This window comes from Rutidosis leptorrhynchoides, chromosome 7, assembly GCF_046630445.1.
Source record: "Rutidosis leptorrhynchoides isolate AG116_Rl617_1_P2 chromosome 7, CSIRO_AGI_Rlap_v1, whole genome shotgun sequence".
NCBI classification, from domain to species: Eukaryota; Viridiplantae; Streptophyta; class Magnoliopsida; order Asterales; family Asteraceae; genus Rutidosis; species Rutidosis leptorrhynchoides.
Window position 1 is genome coordinate 364,310,529 of NC_092339.1, and position 22,320 is coordinate 364,332,848.

General features: G+C 37.7%; 1 protein-coding gene across 1 annotated transcript; it reads right to left on the minus strand.

Moving 5' to 3' along the window:
• Window positions 1-17,569: 17,569 nt before the first annotated feature.
• LOC139860472 (uncharacterized) lies at window positions 17,570-22,051 on the minus strand. The gene is made up of 3 exons (XM_071849224.1): window positions 21,181-22,051; window positions 19,188-20,804; window positions 17,570-18,825 (listed from the first exon to the last, which is right to left on the minus strand). The coding sequence occupies exons 1-3, from the start codon at window positions 22,049-22,051 to the stop codon at window positions 17,570-17,572; spliced, it is 3,744 nt and encodes a 1,247-aa protein (XP_071705325.1).
• Between the last annotated feature and the right edge of the window lie 269 nt (window positions 22,052-22,320).

A 22,320-nucleotide genomic window follows, 5' to 3' on the forward strand; every position in this document is an offset into this window, starting at 1 on the left:
TATAGTAAAAAAGGCTCACTTTTTTAGTTCTACATACGTGGATGGTCATTTTTCCAAATGTAGATTTACAATTGTTCAAATTAGACATCTGAATATATACAGCTGAAAATTCCAATATATTCTTAGGTTATAGTAGTATTTACATGAAACTGGATGTCAACAGGGTTACACTATTCAAAGCATTTTAATAAGGGTGACAACTTTGATTCATTTACTTATGAACTGGTTAATTATGACCCAAGTAAATTTTGATAGTCAATTTTAACAGACATGATAGACACTTTGTGGGTGGTTATCTTAAAATTGGCTCTGAAGGTTTAGGTGTTTACCTGTGGTGTCAAAGCTTTCAGCGGTTTGCTTCTCTATTTTTGGTAAGTAGCAAGTACATACTAAATTATAATTTATGCCTTGCATGAAATCATATATTCATATATACTAATGTTTTTTTGACTTTCTTCTGCTTATCTTGACGTTAGTTCATTATAATTGCCATTAGTTTTAACATCTGAAGTGTAGTAGTATCGAACCAATGAGGGTGCTTTGGTTCATGGTCAGGTTGGAACCGAAACGGATTAGATATTTGATTGGTTTATATTGCGATTCGAATGCCAAATTAAAGCATTGCGTTATTTAGAAGATCTAGCTTTCTTAACAACTCATTCCTCTACCTATTGGTTTGGAATCATCATGCTCCAAGCTCACCATTATTTAAGTCATATATATGCCAATAAGCTTACTTGCTAACTTATTGCTCATTGTAGGAACTGCATTTTACTATGATCAAACAAGTATTTTTTAACGTGTCATTTTCCTCGTCATTTTTATAGTAACTACTTATATTTTAGTTATGATCACAAAAGATAATCTCATTGTTTTAGAGGTATGGATAAGATTTAGGGATGGTGACTGTTAAACCGCTAAAAGGAGTGAAGGTGGAAGTTACTGATTTGGATTGGAAAATCACTTTATTCTTGCTCTAGTATCTCCTAGCCTCAAATGTCTCTTACTTTTGTTTAAACAAGATTTTTTTTTTAACACATTTGAACGGTTTGATTGTTTATTTGTGTTATCATGATTGAAGATTGTCTTTACCTATTTAGGGTTTACGGTTTATGGTTTAAAGTTTAGGATTTAGGGTTTAAGATTAGAATTTTAGAATTTAGGGTTTAGAGTTTATGGTTTAAGGTTTAGTGTATAGGGTTTACGATTTAGTGTATAGGGTTTAGGGTTAAGGGTTAAGGGTTAAGGGTTTAGAGTTTAGGCTTTAGAGTTTAGGGTATAGTTTTTAGAATTTATGGCATGGAGTTTACGGTTTAGGGTTTTATGGTTTATGGTTTAGGGTTTAGATATAGGGTTTAGGGTTTAGATTTTAGAATTTATGGTTTAGGTTTAGGGTATAGGGTTTAGGATTTAGGCTTTAGTGTGTAGGGTTAAGGGTTGGTGGTTTATGGTTTAGGGTTGATTTAGGGTTTATGGTTTAGGGTTTAGATATAAAGTTTAGGGTTTAGAGTTTAGTGTATAGGGTTTATGGTTTAGACTTTAAGGTTTAAGGTCTAGATTTTAGAATTTATGGTTTAGGGTTTAGGGTATAGGATTTAGGGCTTAGGGTTTAGTTTTTACAATTTATGGTTTAAAGTGTGTATATATATATATATATATATATATATATATATATATATATATATATATATATATATATATATATATATATATATAGGGTTTAGGATTTAGAGTTTAAGGTTTGGGGTTTAGGGTTTAGTGTATAGGGTTTATGGTGTATGGTTTAGGGTTTAGGGTTTAGATTTTAGGGATTAGATTTTAGAATTTAAGGTTTAGGGTTTAGAGTTTAGGGTTTGGAGTTTAGGGTTTAGTGTATAGGGTTTATGGTATATGGTTTAGGGTTTAGAGTTTAGGGATTAGATTTTAAAATTTAAGGTTTAGGGTACATGTTTTAGGGTTTAGAGTTAGGTTAGGGTTTAGGGTTTAGTGTGTAGGGTAAAGGGTTGGTGGTTTAGGTTTAGGGTTTAGGATTTAGGGTTAAGAGTTTAGGGTTAAGAGTTTAGGGTTTAGAGTTTAGTGTGTAGGGTAAAGGATTGGTGGTTTTGGGTTTAAGGTTGGTTTAGGGTTTAGATATAGGGTTTGGGGTTTAGAATTTAGTGTATAGGGTTTAAGCTTAATGGATAAAAAGGATTAACGTTGAGAGTTAATGGTTTAAGGTTTTGAAATTGCTATTTAGGGTTTACGGTTTATGATTTACAGTATATGATTTACAGTTTATGATTTAGTGTTAAGATTTTAGAACTTATGCTTTAGGGTTTAGTTGGGTTTAGTGTTCAGGGTTTAGATATAGGGTTTGGGGTTTAGGGTTTAGTGTTTAGTGTATAGGGTTTAGGTTTTAGAGTTTAGGGTTTAAAGATGAGATTGTAGAATTTAGGGTTTAGGGTTTAAGGATTAGGGTTTAGAGTTTAGTGTGTAGGGTTAAGGGTTGGTGGTTTAGGGTTGATTTAGGGTTTATGGTTTAGGGTTTAGGGTTTAGAGTTTAGTATATAGAGTTTAAGGTTTAATGTTTAGTGTTTATGGTTTAGACTTTAAGGGAGAATTTATGGTTTGGGGTTTAGGGTATAGGGTTTAGGGCTTAGGGTTTAGTTTTTACATATAGGGTTTAGGGTTTAGGGTTCAGTGTATAGAATTTAGGGTTTGGGGTTTAGGGTATATGGTTTCAGATTTAGTGTAACATCCCGTTTTTCCCGTACATATTGAAAGGTACATACTTAATCATTGTACGTTTGTAACTTGCTAGACTATGCGTAAATGTCTAGATATATATATATATACTTGATAATGTGTGCGAATACAAGTTTATACATGGGCTTTGTTAGCGTTAAGTCTTATGAGACTATTGTTGAAGGTTAGGCGAATATAGGAAGCGAGATTTAAGTGTACGAATTAAATAAAATCAAATTTTGTTTAAGGTTGTCGAAGTGTCCAGGTGACGGCCAATGCCGCGCCGCGACACATTGGTCCGCGCCGCGGCATTTCAAGCGAACCAGGTTCAGAAAGTGGGTTAAGAGAGGTTGTTTTTCCTTCGTAATGTCGCGCCGCGACATATAGCGCCGCGCCGCGACAACTCTGCAGTTCTGACTCCGATTTTAGCTCAAATTGAACGACTTCAAGGGGCAAATTGGTAATTTCGCGTATAAATCAGATGGGAGCATTAAATCCCAACCACTCATCCATTTCATTTATTTCTTTTCTCTTTTCTTTCCAATTTCTCTCCCAAAACTTAAAACCCAATTGAATTAAAAGCAAGATTTGAGAGTGAAGGATTGAGGGTTGATCTTCGGAGCAAGAATTAAAGTTGTTCCTTGTGTCTCTAGCTACGCGTTGATAGTCTCGGTAAGTTCTAACTCTAAGTTTTGAGTTTTAATTAGTTTATGCTAGGGTTTTGTTCATTTGGAACTCATGTGACCCATTTGGGGTTAAAATGGGCGAACTTGGGTTGTGTTGAGGAAAGAAAACCCAAATGGCCATAACCTAGGGTTTGGTCTTATGATTTGGGGTTATAAATGTTAAATGGCGTTTTTAGTCACTAACACGCTTGTTAAAGTTGAAAGAGATGTTATTTGGGTCATGTTTGACAAGTTTGGTAGTGAAAGTGTTAAATGGATCCAAAATGGGCTAGTTGACCTAGTTTGGGTGAAATGGGTATGAATTAACCTAAGTTTGTGTTAGTTGATGTTAGTAGACTTAATTTACTAGCTTTAGTGATTAAAGTCGGGTCTTGGCCATTTAAGGGAGGTTTTGGTATGGTTGAGTCATTTAATGCGAATTGGGTCATTAAATGCTCAAGTAAGTGTAATGTGGTTAATTCCACTAGTTGTGTAATCGAATGTGTACTTATGTAATTAGGTACTTTGCTTTGAAGCCTTCGGAAGCATTTAAATCACCACCGAAGTGTTAAGGTGAGTGGAATAATTATATGCGTAGGTATATAATATATTTATTTGTGGTAGCGTGAGATGTGAAGTGTCGAGGTGTTAAGACACCACGTTTCACGTGACGAGTGAAGCATCGAGGTGTTAAGATGCCACTCGAGGTGAAGCATCGAGGTGTTAAGATGCCACCTAGGAGTGAAGTGTCGAGGTGTTAAGACGCCACTCCATGTTAAAGGGTGAAGTGTCGAGGTGTTAAGATGCCACCCGAGGGTGAAGTATCGAGGTGTTAAGATGCCACCCGGGGGTTAGTGATACGAGGTGCTAAGTACACTAATGGATGTTATGAACACCAATGGGAAATTCGAGTACCATCCCTTGTACGATTGGTTAACCATGGTTATTGTGTTGTAGTGTAAGCATATTATATTGTACGGTTTGTATATATGCTATTGCATTGCTAGCTTGTGATATTGGAAGTTTATAGTTTATAATTGAGATGATAAGCTAATTGTGTTGCTAGCATGTATGCGGTATGAGTTTAAGTGTTTGCAAGTAAGTATATTATATATGTACGTGTATAATTATTGCATTCACTAAGCGTTAGCTTACCCCTCTCGTTGTTTATCTTTTTAGTCGCAGGTACGGATAAGGGCAAAGGGGTTATCGGGCATTAAGTGGCCCTTGATGATGTTTTGTTGAAGCTTGGAAGTTGGCCTAATGTTTTGAGTAGTTTAGTCCCAAACCATGCTCGAGTGTCGTTTGGATTATAAACTGTCAATTGTAGTGGGTCAAACTTGTATTGAACTTGATTAATGGCCTTCGTGCCTTTTGTAAACATTTAAATTGTTGTATGTTTAAGTGGATCTTGTGGAATGATTTACATATTTAATTGGCGCGTAAATGTGTTGTATAAAAAAAAAATTTCGTATGGAATACGGGTTGGGTTGTTTCAAGTGGTATCAGAGCATGGTCTAAGGGATTTAGGCGACTTGAGATAGGCGCCTAGACTTAGACTTTATTGTGTATGCGCGTTATGCGGGACTTGTAGGAGACGGGTCGGACCGGGAGTTGATTAGTGCTTAGGTTTATGTGAACTAACCTCGCGCTAATTGTTTTGTGTGGTGTTAGCAATCGTCAAGCAAGATAGACGTTGTACTAGCGAGTTAATGCGACGTGCTCGCGTAACAATGATTAGCTACCATTGTTACGGGTTCAAATCGTGTCAAACAAGCGATGTACGACGATTGTTGAGCAAGATGGGGTAGTGTGGTGTATATGTATATACTTATGTGTTAAATCCTTTTCGTCTCGTTGTTTAATCTATTCCGTCTTATAGAATGAAGATGAGAAACGGGCATGATATCAACGGCGGAGGTACTAGTGAAGAAGTCGAGTTTACGGCCAAGGTTGAGGCCATTTTGAAAAGGTATCATGAGGCTTTTCTCGAGGACGTTAAGAAGATGTTCCTAGATACGATTGACGAGCAATTAGTCAATGTGGTAAAGGAGCAAGTTAAGGCCGTTCTTCGCGAAGATAATGTGGGAAGACGGGACTTTTTCTATAAGAATTTCAAGGACTCTCAACCTCCCTCTTTTGATGGTGAAAGAGATCCTCTTAAGAGCGCCCGTTGGATCTCCGATATGGAGGGGGCCTTCCGTACTTGTGAATGTCCTCTCGATAAGAGGACAAGGTACGGGTGTAGTATGTTGAGGGGCGATGCCAAGTTGTGGTGGGACGCAAAGCTCCAAGTTTATGGTGAAGAGCAATGCATGGAATTCACTTGGGATGAATTCAAGTCCGAATTTTTCAAGGAATACCGAACTTCGGCCGATCTTACTAGGCTTAAGGACGAGTTACGTTCCTTGAGGCAAGGGTCGATGGATTTGAACATTCTCAAATCCGTGTTTTTGTCTAAGACCCAATTTTGCCCGGAGTACGTCGGGAATGATAAAATGTTGAAGGAAGATTTCTATCGAACCTTGAACGACAACTATCAAGATAAGATTAGTGTGAACGTAGTGAAAAGCTTTGATGAGTTGTTTGACATGGCCAAAGGTTTCGAGTCGCTCATCTTAAGAAAGAGTGGTTTTACTTTTGGCAAGAGAAAAAGTGAAGGTCCGAGCTATTCAAACTTTTCGAACAAAAAGAACAAGAAAAGTTCCGAAAGTGTCAATAGCGTGAAGAAGGGCGCTTCCGGTGGTTTTACCTTTACGTGCTATAATTGTGGGCAAGCGGGTCATATGGCTCGTGATTGTCCAAAACCATCTTCCGGAAACAAGCTCACTTGTTTTAATTGCGGTAAAGAAGGGCATAAGAAGCCGGAGTGTCCCGATTGGCGCAACGATAATGTTAAGCGTCTAGAGAAGGCGGCGGGTACGGCTAGGGGTCGCAACTATTTGATGACCAATGATGAGGCCAAGCAATCCAATGAAGTCGTCTCAGGTACTTTCATAGTTAACTCTAATCCGGCACGGATACTTTTTGATAGTGGGGCTAATTTGTCCTTTGTGTCGCCTCGATTTGTGCCTAAGTTAAATAAACCGCTAGTTAAGTTAAGTCATCCGGTAGAAGTTGAAATAGCGGATGGCAAGACGGCGCTAGTGGTTGATGTGTGTAAGAATTGTAATGTTGTATTTGGTTCCGAAACGTTTAAGATCGATCTTATTCCGATGACTTTGGGTGATTTTGATATTGTTATTGGTATGGATTGGCTCGATCTTAATAGAGCCGATATTGCATGCCATGATAAATTCATTCGGGTGAAGACCCCAAGTGGGGAAGAATTAATTATTCATGGCGATAAGCGAAGGAGACTTGTACCGATATGCACTTTTGCACGGGCACGTCGTTTCCTTGTTAGTGGTGGCATGGCTTTTCTTGCCCATGTTGTTGATACTCGTGATGAGCCACCAACCATTCGTGAAATCCCTGTGGTTAATGAATTTTAAGACGTTTTTCCGGATGAGTTACCGGGTGTCCCGGCGAAAAGACAAGTTGAATTTCGCATTGAGTTGGTTCCGGGGGCTACCCCCATTGCTAAAACTCCTTATCGTTTAACACCAACGGAAATGCAAGAGTTTTTAAACCAAACCCAAGAGTTGCTTGAAAAGGGTTTCATTCGACCCAGTGCTTCTCCATTGGGCGCTCCGGTTTTGTTTGTGAAAAAGAAAGATGGTAGTATGCGGATGTGCATCGATTATCGGGAGTTGAATAAAGTGACGATCAAGAATCGTTACCCATTGCCTCGGATTGACGATTTGTTTGATCAACTCCAAGGTGCAACGTATTTCTCTAAAATCGACCTACGGTCCGGCTATCACCAAATGCGGGTCCGTGAGGAAGATATTGAGAAAACGGCTTTTCGAACGCGTTATGGGCATTTTGAGTTTGTGGTAATGCCTTTTGGTCTTACGAATGCACCGGCGGCATTCATGGATCTTATGAACCGAGTGTGCCAACCTATGTTGGACAAGTCGGTAATTGTGTTCATTGACGACATACTCGTTTATTCGAAGAGTATGAAGGAACGTGAACATCATTTGCGGTGTGTGTTAAAGACGTTGCGGAAGGAGAAGTTGTATACAAAATTCTCAAAATGTGAATTTTGGCTAAGGGAAGTTCAATTCCTTGGCCATATTGTGAATATGGACGGTATTCAAGTAGATCCGGGGAAGATAGAGACGGTAAAGAGTTGGGGACGACCGACTACGCCTACGGAAATCCGAAGTTTTCTCGGATTGGCCGATTATTATCGTCGGTTTATCCAAGACTTTTCTAAGATTGCTTCTCCATTGACGAAGTTGACGAGAAAGAACACGAGATTTAATTGGGAGAACGAGCAAGAAATTGCTTTTCAATTGTTAAAAGAGAAGTTGTGTCAAGCTCCGGTGTTAGTGTTACCGGAAGGTGTTGAAGACATGGTGGTTTATTGTGATGCTTCCTTAAATGGTCTCGGGTGTGTTCTAATGCAAAGAGGTAAAGTCATCGCTTATGCCTCTCGACAATTAAAGGAACATGAAACGAGGTATCCGACTCATGATCTTGAGTTGGCGGCGGTAGTGCATGCGTTGAAAATTTGGCGCCATTACTTGTATGGTGTCAAGTGTACGATTTATTCGGATCATAAGAGTTTGAAACATCTCTTTAATCAACGAGATTTGAATTATCGCCAACGTAGGTGGATGGATGTGGTGAAAGACTACGATTGTGAAATACTTTATCATCCGGGTAAGGCGAATGTTGTCGCGGATGCGTTGAGTCGAAAGAGTCAACATCCGGCGATAAAAGTGGGGTCGTTACGTTTGATTATTTCCAACGATTTTCTTGAGAAGCTTGGCGAGATTCAAATAGAGGCTTACGTTCACAATAAGCATGTGGAACGAATCGTGGGCCAATCGAAGTTCATTACTATGGGCCCGCGTGGTTTGTTGTCCTTTCAAGGAAGGGTGTGGGTGCCTAAGATGGGTGATTACCGACGTGTGCTACTTGATGAAGCACATAAGTCAAAATATTCCATTCATCCGGGCGCGACAAAAATGTATCATGACTTGAAGAAAGATTATTGGTGGCCGGGCATGAAACGTGATGTTGTGAAGTATGTTGAGCAATGTATCACGTGTTTACAAGTAAAAGCCGAACACCAAAATCCGTATGGTAAGTTGCAGCCGTTAGAAATCCCGAAATGGAAATGGGAGCACATTACCATGGATTTCATTACAAAGTTACCTAAAACGGCGAGAACCCAATTCGATTCGATTTGGGTTATAGTTGACCGATTGACAAAAAGCGCTTTGTTTCTTCCCATTAAAGAAGCGATATCGTCGGATACTTTGGCTAAGTTGTTTATCAAGGAAGTGGTCTCGCGACATGGGGTTCCTATATCTATTATTTCGGATCGAGATACCCGTTTTACATCTCGGTTTTGGGAAAAGTTTCATGAAGATATGGGCACGCAATTGAAGTTGAGCACGGCGTATCATCCTCAAACGGACGGTCAAACCGAACGTACGAATCAAACTTTGGAAGATATGTTACGGGCGTGCATCATTGACTTTGGTGGTAGTTGGGATGAGCATTTGCCTTTGGTGGAATTCTCGTACAATAATAGTTATCATACTAGTATCGGAATGCCACCTTACGAAATGCTTTATGGGCGTAGGTGTCGAAATCCCGTTTGTTGGGGAGAAGTGGGTCAAAGGGAAATCGGGAGTACCGATTTGGTCTTAGAAACGAATAGCAAGATTGATATGATTCGAGAGCATTTGAAAAAGGCTCAAGATAGACAAAAGTCGTATGCCGACAAACGTAGACGAATGATCGAATTTCAAGAAGGTGACATGGTGATGCTTAAGGTTTCGCCATGGAAAGGTGTTATTCGGTTTCGAAAACGAGGAAAGTTAGCTCCTCGGTTTATCGGTCCGTTTAAGATTTTAGCTCGTGTTGGCGAAGTTGCATATCGTTTGGAATTACCCGAAGAGCTTGCGGGGATCCATAATACATTTCATGTTTCCCATCTCCGTAAGTGTCTTGCGGATGATTCTTCATGGGTGCCTTTAGACGAGATCGAGCTAAACAATAAGTTAGAGTATATTGAGAAGCCGATTGCTATACTCGATGAGAAGGTCAAAAGGTTGAGAAATAAAGAGGTTGGGACTTTTAAAGTTCAATGGCGTCGTAGTAAAGGTTCTGAGTTTACTTGGGAGCCCGAAGAATTTGTGTTGGTTTATCTTCCCTCTTATCATGCGGCTTGGATCGCGAGGACGCGCTCCGATTCAAGTGGGGGAGAGTTGTAACATCCCGTTTTTCCCGTACATATCGAAAGGTACATACTTAATCATTGTACGTTTGTAACTTGCTAGACTATGCGTAAATGTCTAGATATATATATATATATATACTTGATAATGTGTGCGAATACAAGTTTATACATGGGCTTTGTTAGCGTTAAGTCTTATGAGACTATTGTTGAAGGTTAGGCGAATATAGGAAGCGAGATTTAAGTGTACGAATTAAATAAAATCAAATTTTGTTTAAGGTTGTCGAAGTGTCCAGGTGACGGCCAATGCCGCGCCGCGACACATTGGTCCGCGCCGCGGCATTTCAAGCGAACCAGGTTCAGAAAGTGGGTTAAGAGAGGTTGTTTTTCCTTCGTAATGTCGCGCCGCGACATATAGCGCCGCGCCGCGACAACTCTGCAGTTCTGACTCCGATTTTAGCTCAAATTGAATGACTTCAAGGGGCAAATTGGTAATTTCGCGTATAAATCAGATGTGAGCATTAAATCCCAACCACTCATCCATTTCATTTATTTCTTTTCTCTTTTCTTTTCAATTTCTCTCCCAAAACTTAAAACCCAATTGAATTAAAAGCAAGATTTGAGAGTGAAGGATTGAGGGTTGATCTTCGGAGCAAGAATTAAAGTTGTTCCTTGTGTCTCTAGCTACGCGTTGATAGTCTCGGTAAGTTCTAACTCTAAGTTTTGAGTTTTAATTAGTTTATGCTAGGGTTTTGTTCATTTGGAACTCATGTGACCCATTTGGGGTTAAAATGGGCGAACTTGGGTTGTGTTGAGGAAAGAAAACCCAAATGGCCATAACCTAGGGTTTGGTCTTATGATTTGGGGTTATAAATGTTAAATGGCATTTTTAGTCACTAACACGCTTGTTAAAGTTGAAAGAGATGTTATTTGGGTCATGTTTGACAAGTTTGGTAGTGAAAGTGTTAAATGGATCCAAAATGGGCTAGTTGACCTAGTTTGGGTGAAATGGGTATGAATTAACCTAAGTTTGTGTTAGTTGATGTTAGTAGACTTAATTTACTAGCTTTAGTGATTAAAGTCGGGTCTTGGCCATTTAAGGGCGGTTTTGGTATGGTTGAGTCATTTAATGCGAATTGGGTCATTAAATGCTCAAGTAAGTGTAATGTGGTTAATTCCACTAGTTGTGTAATCGAATGTGTACTTATGTAATTAGGTACTTTGCTTTGAAGCCTTCGGAAGCATTTAAATCACCACCGAAGTGTTAAGGTGAGTGGAATAATTATATGCGTAGGTATATAATATATTTATTTGTGGTAGCGTGAGATGTGAAGTGTCGAGGTGTTAAGACACCACGTTTCACGTGACGAGTGAAGCATCGAGGTGTTAAGATGCCACTCGAGGTGAAGCATCGAGGTGTTAAGATGCCACCTAGGAGTGAAGTGTCTAGGTGTTAAGACGCCACTCCATGTTAAAGGGTGAAGTGTCGAGGTGTTAAGACGCCACCCGAGGGTGAAGTATCGAGGTGTTAAGATGCCACCCGGGGGTTAGTGATACGAGGTGCTAAGTACACTAATGGATGTTATGAACACCAATGGGAAATTCGAGTACCATCCCTTGTACGATTGGTTAACCATGGTTATTGTGTTGTAGTGTAAGCATATTATATTGTACGGTTTGTATATATGCTATTGCATTGCTAGCTTGTGATATTGGAAGTTTATAGTTTATAATTGAGATGATAAGCTAATTGTGTTGCTAGCATGTATGCGGTATGAGTTTAAGTGTTTGCAAGTAAGTATATTATATATGTACGTGTATAATTATTGCATTCACTAAGCGTTAGCTTACCCTTCTCGTTGTTTATCTTTTTAGTCGCAGGTACGGATAAGGGCAAAGGGGTTATCGGGCATTAAGTGGCCCTTGATGATGTTTTGTTGAAGCTTGGAAGTTGGCCTAATGTTTTGGGTAGTTTAGTCCCAAACCATGCTCGAGTGTCGTTTGGATTATAAACTGTCAATTGTAGTGGGTCAAACTTGTATTGAACTTGATTAATGGCCTTCGTGCCTTTTGTAAACATTTAAATTGTTGTACGTTTAAGTGGATCTTGTGGAATGATTTACATATTTAATTGGCGCGTAAATGTGTTGTATAAAAAAAAAAAATTTCGTATGGAATACGGGTTGGGTTGTTTCATTTAGGGTTTAATGTTTAAGGTTTAGGCTTTAGATTTTAGAATTTAAGGTTTATGGTTTAGGGTTTTGAGTTCAGAGTTTAGGGTTTATGGTTCAGTGTGTAGGGTAAATGGTTGGTGGTTTAGGGTTTGAGGTTGGTTTAGGGTTTAGAGTTTAGGGTTTAGAGTTTGGGTTTAGGGTTTAGTGTGTAGGGTAAAGGATTGGTGGTTTTGGGTTTAGGGTTTAGATATTGGGTTTAGGGTTTAGAATTTAGTGTATAGGGTTTAAGCTTAATGGATAAAAAGGATTAACGTTGAGAGTAAATGGTTTAAGGTTTCGGAATTGCTATTTAGGGTTTACAGTTTATGGTTTACAGTTTATGATTTAGTGTTAAGATTTTAGAACCTATGCTTTAGGGTTTAAGGTTTAGGGCTTAGTATGGTTTAGTGTTCAGGGTTTAGATATAGGGTTTAGGGTTTAAAGATGAGATTGTAGAATTTAGGGTTTAGGGTTTAAGGTTTAGGGTTTAGAGTTTAGTGTGTAGGGTTAAGGGTTGGTGGTTTAGGGTTTAGGGTTGATTTAGGGTTTAGGATTTAGAGTTTAGTATATAGAGTTTAAGGTTTAGTGTTTAGGGTTTATGGTTTAGACTTTAAGGTAGAATTTATGGTTTGGGGTTTGGGGTTTAGGGTATAGGGTTTAGGGCTATGGGTTTAGTTTTTACAATTTATTGTTTAGAGTGTACATATAGGGTTTAGGGTTTAGGGTTCAATGTATAGGATTTAGGGTTTGGGGTTTAGGGTATATGGTTTCAGGTTTAGGGTTTAAAGTTTAAGATTTTAGGATTTAGATTTTAGAATTTAAGGTTTATGGTTTAGGGTTTTGAGTTCAAAGTTCAGGGTTTATGGTTTAGTGTGTAGGGTAAAGGGTTGGTGGTTTAGGGTTTAGGGTTGGTTTAGGGTTTAGTGTTTAGATATAGGGTTTAGGGTTTAGAGTTTAGTGTATAGGGTTTAGGGTTAACATCAAGAAAGTAAGAAGATTTATTTATTTTAAATCACTGCTTTGTTTTTTTCATATTTTCATTGGTATATTTTAAAACTATTAAAATGTGTAGCCAATAAAAAAACTTTACTTTAATGTTCATCATAGACTTATTAATAATGAGCGGTTGAAATGGGATATAAGAATAATGTTAAACAGATATAAGACTATGAACTGGTAAAAAAAATCATATTTAATGGCTTAAATAAAGTTTAAACTTTTGTTTTACATAAGCATTCACTCCTATCGACTTATTTCAATTGCTTGATATTTTAGAATGCAAATGGAAACCATACTCAAAACACTGCTTAGTTGTGGTCACATTTAATATTTATGATCTTATAGTTGTTTTGTCCAAGTCCAATTCGTAGCCCAATAAATATAGAGTATTTCAAAACAATGCTTAGTTGGCCACATTCAATATTTATGATCTTATAGTTGTTTTGTCCAAGCCCAATTCGTAGCCCAATGAATATAGCATATTTAGTGGATAGTTTTGATCCGACCCAAATTACACTGGAAACGACAAAGGCAGTATATATTTTATATTCACAAGCAAAAGATCTCCACCTGCTACCATTAATTTATTTACAAAATCCTCTCAACTACCTTCCATTCCACCATAACGAAATCAGGTTTGTCTGTTTTCTTGATCTCCACTTAGGTTAGTTTACAATTTTCGACACACTTTGCATTGATAATAGGGTTTATCGATTTCAAAACCTGATGAATTTGGGTTAGGTTTATCATCACAAGTTTTTATTTAAACAACTTTAAAATCACCCAATGGATCTGCACTTTATATGAATTTATGTTCTTTATTTACACATAAATCTATTTAATCTCACTTTTTAATGACTGATTAATATCAGTCTTTTCAGTCACAGCATCACACATGCAGGTGTGATACTGTGAACTATTTTGTAGATTAAAGTTCATATCAGGTGTTCAGTTTCCATATTGCATGTCTATATATTATTTAATTATGTGCAGAATTCTACCAGTAATGATGCTTAGGGTTTATATGCCAACAATCTGTATTTTGCACTTTAAAGCTAAAATCCAAACTAATTTTACTTAGGGTTTATAATAACAACATATATATATTTTATTTAACACTTTTTAAATGAATTAATTGATATGCACTCTTAAATCAATTTGTGTTCTTTGCTTGGACATAAATGGATTGAATCTCACAAATGCACACATGGACGTGTAATGCCAACACAAATGATATTGCTTAGGCTTAATATGCAAATAAATTGTATAGTGCCCTCTAGAGTCGGATTACTAACTGATTTTGCTTAGGATTTATAATAACAACATATTTTAGGCGTGTCTTTTAAATGAACCAATCGATCTGCATCCTAAATACAACGTATGTTCTTTTTTGCACATATTGATTGAATCTCAACACATGTAATGGCTTGAAGATTCACACGATGATCGTAATTATTGATTAAAACAGTAATGTTTTTGGATTAATATTTGATTATATAATAACTTATACCTCAAGTCATTGGCATTTTCATTTGTATTAAATGTGTGGTTTTTTATAATTGTTAACTTTGTTTAAATTTTCAAGAAGTGGTTATAGAAGTCTTCATAAGTTTAGATCTTTTGTAATGCTTAGGTTTTATATGCCAACACCTTAAATTGTTTTTTTAGCTTTAAAATTGACCAATACATGTCCACTTTAGTATCATACAATATTGTTTGTATACATTTAATTTTAGTTCAATATTTACTTCATATATTGCACGTGTAACAATTATTTCCATAAGTATAGAATTTACTGCTCAGACTTCTCAGCCAAACAAATGGAAAATGGGATCGACTTCTCATGGTCCATTGATTTCACACAAGAGATATTTGGAAGACACTGAATTATCTGATGATAGTTCGGATGTTGTAGAAATTAGTAAGAACGAATTTCTTAATGCCACCACAAATCTCGATGCATCCAATCATACAAGTCTGAATATTAAAGAACAACTCGCTGAAGCTGAAATACTCCACTCCTGGACCAGCGGTCATACTACGTACGTTTTCTTCAAGATCCGAAAAGTAAAACTTTGGGTGAGTTAATTTTATTTTCATACAAAATATACTTTACCAAATATGATTTGACCACTGATAGATCACATTCATAAGTACATCTGAGAATCTTTTTTTTTTTTTGAACATGTTATTGACAAATGTTTATGGACTCTTTAACGATTAAAATATGAATGTGATTTAGCGGCTGCCGGAAGAGCTTCAAAAACTACCTAAACTACAAAGTAATTGTGACTGTTAGTGTCTCGATCTGAACCACAAAACTCATATATGGGGTTTGAAGCAAGAAAAAAAGATCAAAGAAAAAGTATGTTTCTAAAGGGTAGTTAAATTCTGGATGACAAGTGTTTGATTGTGTTCATGCGTGACGAACGCATGTTCATCATGGTCTTAGATGGAACTCATCCGGTGTAACAGTTTGTTTCGGTATCAAAGTCTTTTGATTCTGCAGGTTTACCGTTAGTTTGTGTAGAAGTGTTAATGAATATGTTGAATGATGTATCTATGGATTTAGTTTCTTTCTATTTTGATGCTTAGGCATGTAATTATTAAACACTTTAAGATGTAACTTATGGCAGCTTAATTGAATAGTTTGGCATGTAATTGAACTTTATGATATGTCAATCGACGAATGATGGTAATTTTGATATGTTGCATATCTTATCATTAAACACGGGTTGCAACTAAACTACTAAAATGTATGATCTTATGTTTGTATAATCTTATTCTTTTGTATATTAAAAAAAAGTGTCAATATAAAGATGTTACAAATAGTATTCTTATGGAAACATCAACTTCATATTGATCATCTTCTATTGTTAGATTGTTTGGATAACCAAATTCAAAGCAAAATAACAAATACAATATAATATGGTATTAATAAATGATTTCACCCTTCAAAAATCCCGCGAAATCGCAAAAACATAAAATTTAAATCCCCTATAAAATATTTGGTTTAATGTTCATCAAAGACTTAATAATAGTTCGTTAGTACATTTTGAAACTTTAAAAATTTCAACCCCTAAAAAAAATTTCGTTTAATGTTCATTTAGACATATTAATAGTTTTTTAATTTATATATTTAATTTTATAGCATAAATGATTAAACCCTTCAAAAATCCCGCGAAATCGCGGGTCTTTAACTAGTAGATAGTATAAAGTTTCATTCTCAAACTTAAAAGTCATAAATTCCATTGGGTAGATGTAAAATATCAGATTGTGTGATACTCCGTAATTTTATATTTTTTAAAGTTTAATGGCATGTGTGAGGTTCAACAATTGAGTTAATTACGTTTTGTACGAAGTGTCAATATAACACCTTTAAATTTAAAACTCATTCTGAATACATACTAGTAGCCAATGCCCGTGCGTTGCACGTGAACGGTGGCTTGTTTTGTATGTCTAATGTGCTTGCTAATTCAATATCCAAGGTTATGAGGATCTATTTAAAGTAGCTTTGTAAACAGAGGGCTTCAAAATGTATACGAAATCGATGGTTTTTACCTGTGCTATTTCCAGAATTGAGGGTATTGTAGCATAAATTTATAGTGCATATGAATCCAGGAAAACGAATTAAAAATATCGGTGCTAGCTATTACATTTCAGATCAGATGACATTATAAATGTAGACTGGTGGACACATTTTCCACATAGGGTTAAACAATTGAATATAGCTGCGGAGTCGACTCCGATATTTGGTTGCCAAACTGGTTGCCTGTGCGCGTGGAAGCTTGGGTATAATGGCTTTTTTATTTCAGTTGAATATCGACATCCTGTAGCTGCTGCCATTTATAGCAAATCTGAAGTAAATCATGTGTTGGTATAATAACTATGAACTATTACGATCGTTTGATGTTATCACCTAGTAGAGTCCAATTTGTATGCTATATTCTTAAACTTAGTATTTATATATCTCTTTCAAAGGTAATGCCTATCTACATTGTATACCTGAGTCTAAAGGCAGGTTAGCCGCTGTTTTCTGGGAGGTAAATGAAATTGAGTTACAGAATAGGTGCGCAGAACTATGGGTGTGTAGTATGCCTGTTTAAAACCAACAGTTTATTAGCGATATAGGCTGCAAATAGCCTTATTGCGAGCGTAACTTGAAGCAAATGCCAAATAAGACAACTAAGAACATGTTTGTTAAATTAGAAACCTTATATTCTGTAAAAGTAAAAGTGAGCTGAATGAATGTAGCAGAGTATATCCTATATCTTTGAATTAAGTTTCAAATAACACAACGAAGTCCATGACTTCCAAAATAGTAAAAGTATAATTTGTAAAATTAAAAGTGAGGAGTAGTAATGTACCAGATTAATGCGCGTATGCTATTTTATAATGTTCCCATTTGCAGGGGATGCCTGAAACAAAAGTTCACCTGAACCAGTTAATTGTAGGGGTACATATTGTTAAAGTAGGAAGTAACCGTGGCTGTTATTGCGAATATCGCCCGTGTTTCAATTAATTGTATATTTTTAATTAATAGCATAAATATGTTATAACTTATAAGCAAATGAAGGACAGTATATAATTAATTGGTTAGAGAGAGTGATGATGAACCTTTAAGTAGTTGGATGTAGGTTTGTGAATGTTTCCTTGTAGACGACATTTCATGTATGGTTCTGTAACCCGTCGTATAGTTCATTGACCATCACTATTTTCAGGCCATCGGGGTGAGTGACTCGTGACATTGCCACGTATAGCTGCCCATGGCTGAAGACCGGTTTTGGTAAGTATAGGCCCACTAATTCTAGGGATTGTCCCTGGCTCTTGTTAATCGTCATCGCATAGCATGGTTTAACGGGAAACTGGATGCGCTGCAGAACAAATGGCCATTTGGACTGTGTAGCGGTTAAGACTATTCTAGGTATTATGACCGTATTCCCTATATGCGAGCCAGTAATTATGCGGACATGAATCACGAATTTCTGAAAGTCGGTAATTATAAGCCGGGTTCCGTTACACATGCCTGCGCTGGGGTACAAATTCCGTAACAACATTATAGGTTGACCGATCTTCAGTTTTAGCTTGTGCGGTGGGACGCCGGGGAAATTCAGTTTATTTAAAAACTCAACCGGATATGCCTGGTGTTGCTCCAGTGCATCTGTTGATCCCTTGCATATTTCATCTGAGCTTTGGTATGTCATACTTTGAGATTGTAGTTTCTTGAACATGCGTTTATTAATCTGGTCTGCATCGTCGTTTCGTGGAGTTAAAATTGCCCTTTCGCGTAAGTAGTCTTCATCTTGATGGTTTGCTATGAAATCTGGGAATATGGTGTCCACAATAGTGTCAATTGGGGAGGTATCTGATTCAACAATATATTCGTCAGGAATTTTTATCCATGTAGCCTCATCTTCCCCGTCTCGGGTAGACGCTGGGACGTTGCCATCTCCAATATCGAGCACCCACTTATTGAATAACCTTTTTCTTGTATCAATGGCACCGTCGGGAGCGTATTCGTTGACCCGCATAATTCGTGTTAGTGTATGTAGCTGACAATGATTCCACAGGTTAGAACGGTTAATGCACGCATGCACCACCTCTTGTCTTTTGCCCTTGGGGACGACCGGTAAGATCTGTCTAAAATCACCTCCCAATAGAATCGGCATCCCGCCAAAGAGCCTGGTTCTGTTTGTTTCATCTTGAGTGCCTAAAATATCCCGCAAGGTTTTATCCAATGCTTCAAATGCATATTTTTGTGTCATGGGAGCTTCGTCCCAAATTATTAACCGTGCTTGCTGAATGAGATCAGCCAGGTGTGTTTTTTGTTTTATACCGCAAGTGCTATTCTCCATGAGTTCTAATGGGATGACAAATCTACTGTGAGCAGTCCTGCCTCCTGGTAAAAGCAACGATGCGATTCCTGCGAATGTAAATTGTTAAAGTATGTGTTTTCATATAAAAGGGTAAACATGTATTCGACAATACAATGGTAACTGCATGGTTTAACGTTATCTGTATAATTATACATGGCTAATATAGTACATAAGGGGGTAACAAATGTCTAATGTGATAGTAAATAAACGGCTAAGTGTAAACACAAACAGGGAGAAAGATTAGTTATGGGTAAAACCTTATAATTATAAACCGGGGGTAAACAGTACCAAAATAGTAGGCGCTAGACATTTATGTATAATGAATGACTGTTTTTTAATTATTAATTGTAGTAAATATTGAGGTACATATCCTGCACAGCTGCTTTTTTTTTAAAAAAAATGGGCGTACCTGATGATGCTACCGCAAGGACGATCATCTTTTCTGATCTCAGCTTGGTCAATATGGTGTTGTACACAAACATTTTTCCTGTACCACCAGGGCCATATAGGAAAAAAAGCCCGCCCTTCTTTTGTGTGACTGCTGCAATAACCTTCTCATAAATGGCTAGTTGTTCTGGGGTGAGAGAGTTGTGAAGCGTGGTGTGTAGGGTTCTCATTTCCTGCAGGTTGTAGTTTAATTCCTCTCGAATTAGTCGATTGTCCATATGCGTTAGTAGAGATTGGTCAGGTTGGGGCAAATCCGGGTAATCCGCTAGACTTTTACCATTTTTATTCAAGATAGCTTCTATTTCGACCAAGCAATAGTTTTTAATCTGAGTCTCAGTCAGGATTAAGTCCGGGTAGTTGTACAGTTTTCGCCTCTTGCGAAGAATGTCATCAGATAAGGCCTCCCAATGTTGTTCCCAAAGTTTGAGAGGTTTACTGACGTTGCAAAAAAGCAAAATTGTGACGAACAAATCGCGAAGCTGTGAACCAGAAGCCCATAATGTTGCCTCGTCTATCGCTTCCGTCCACTCCTTATCATTTATGAGACCGTATGCAAAGCAAGCATCTTTGAACGTGGGATGTAATATGCCATTGACTGAACGGATATCTTCAAATGATTGGGGACCTTTCACTATATTTAACAACATACGAAGATAATAACGCTCGCCCGATGCAGGCTTTGAGTACACAATCCGTCCAATGCATCGCCGTTGTTTTCGAGGGGTCCACTCTTTTGAGTCCTGGTTCCATACATAGTGAATAGGGATTTTAGCGTATGTAAACTGTCGGGCATTCTCGTCTCGCTTGTTCAGTTCAAACCATTGAGTGAACATTGTCTCCTTTATGCTTTCTCTATGTAGAAGCGCGGGGAGGTTAGCTGAATCATGTACGGTAATAGCTTGTTGATTTGGTAAATGATATGACAGCTTTATCACGGATGGCTGAGAAAAGTGGATGTCGAACGAAAACATTCTCCAAACAGCCTCACATGGAGACAGGTAACGACAATCCAAATAATTTTTTATTTCGTCTACTTCAACAATCTTTTCTACTGAGGAGTTTTCTATCTGAGTTAAATTTTCCTGTATAACAATTGTTGCTCGGTCAGGGCCTTTGTTTAAGTATTTAAATAAATACTTGATAGCCCGAGATCTATTGCACCATTCTACATTTATGTGTGCGTTGTATTTTAGTAGGAGGTATCTGTTGTAAGGGACAACAAAGCTGTTGTCAAGTGTAGGTTTGGCTTTAGTAACCGTTTCGCCATTTTTCCTTCGGCGGTAGTTTGCGTATCCATCCTCATCTATTGTTGTCTCTGCGTAATACGGTTTAGGGAAATGTTTTGAACATTTTCTTTCAATAATACAGGGTGCATCCATGTTGTTTCCACCACATGGTCCATGTAACATGTATTCACTAACGGCTTTGTACCCTTCTGGGTCGTCAGTCTTAGATGGGATCTCAGCGGATATGAGGTCATCGATGTCTGATGGACTCTTGCATTTGCAGTCGCGAGTTAACCAAATCAGCATATGTACATGAGGAAGCCCGCGTTTTTGAAACTCGATTATATGTATACCTGAAGGAAATAATAGGTTTTTATCAGGAAACCGTGGTTAATTGCAAAATGAGCCCATATAGTGTTTGAGTGAAACATGTCATAGGGTCTGCAAGTAGTTTAATTATCTACAGGGTTATTGACTAAGAACTTAATACTTAAATTGGTCAACAGGGTAATACCTATAATTATTAGTAGGTTGCTGCTATGTATTTTAATATGGGTCTTTGTATTTACAGATATTTATTTAATTTTTTTTATGTTTTAACATGTATTTAAATGATAACATAGAGGTAGGGTAACAGAAACAGTTATTTTGACGCCACTTTGACAATAGTGTCCACGATAAGAAGGAAATGGCCCTATAATGGGAAGTTTAAAAGTGTCTAAAAGATACCTGCTTCCGTTGTGCCAAAAATGTGTTTCTTCATTATGTCAGTCATTATGCAATCAAGCTTTTGTTTGAAGACGCGTGCAACAATGTCGGGTCGATCTGGTGCGCGTTGACCTTCTATATAGGATAGCATGGCGTCGATTTCTGGCCATTTAGGGTTGGAGGTTAAGGTAATGAATAAGTCGGGGTTATCAAATTCTCGGCAAAGAGCCATCGCATCTTGGTAGTTCTGGACCATATACCGAGGGCTCCCTGTGTGTGAAGATGGGAGGATGATATGTTTTCCTATTGAGGTGGCTTTCGTGTCTCCTCGTGTCACAGCATCACAAACGTTATTGTATAGATCAAGGCGTAACTCGTTTTGATGATTCCTTAGCCATTTAAGCCGTTGTTCTTCGATGGCTGTGAACGCGTCGACTAAATATTGCTGAAATAATCGTCCACCTCTTAGCAAGGTGGTGCCCTCATTTTCACGTTGTTGAATCATATAACAATAGAACTCACGCATGGTGACAAACCCTCTAATAGTTTTCCGTCTTCCGTTATTATTACGGTACGGGATTTCTTCGTGATACCCTGTTTCCCCATAGGGAAATAATAAAGGGTATTGTAATGCCATATACAGTTGGTGTAGTTCTGATATCCTTTTCGGGGGTGAATTTTTTTTTTGGACAATGATATCACGTGAGGTTGTACATTGCCCAAAATCACTTGTTATCAATGCTGCTACTTCCACTACAGTGGGTGTGTTATATTGTCGGGTATGTGTTACCCTAGCAAGCAACCTGAGTTCAAAATTTGACGATATGTTATTAGTTGCCCAATCTCGTGCCATCCGAAACGCTTGTGCAACGGCACTGTGGTCATTCAACATGTTGATCAGACTCGTGGTTAAGTGTTCATCTAACGGTTATCGTGTTTCGGGACTAACAAAGGCAGACATGCGGTTCCTTGTTTCATTTTCTGTGTCAAAAAAATACGGTTGTGCGTATCTGGGCTGGCTTCCCTCCTCTGGCAAAAGTGAACCAATTTTATGGTATGTTTGGCCGCTTATTCTAAATGTATAAGGGCCTCGGCCACGGTTGACTGAGTGATCAATTTTTGCGCCAAATGATGTGAAGGAAAACATGCTGTTATACACCC

Bases quoted from the DNA above. Each gene is read 5' to 3' on its own strand.
- LOC139860472 (XM_071849224.1), bottom strand. From the start codon at position 22,051: ATGTTGAATGACCACAGTGCCGTTGCACAAGCGTTTCGGATGGCACGA. The intron at 20,805-21,180 runs GTATCTTTTAGA...TATTTCCTTCAG, and splicing joins TTTTGGCACAACGGAAGCAG to GTATACATATAATCGAGTTT. The intron at 18,826-19,187 runs GTACGCCCATTT...TTACATTCGCAG, and splicing joins CCTTGCGGTAGCATCATCAG to GAATCGCATCGTTGCTTTTA.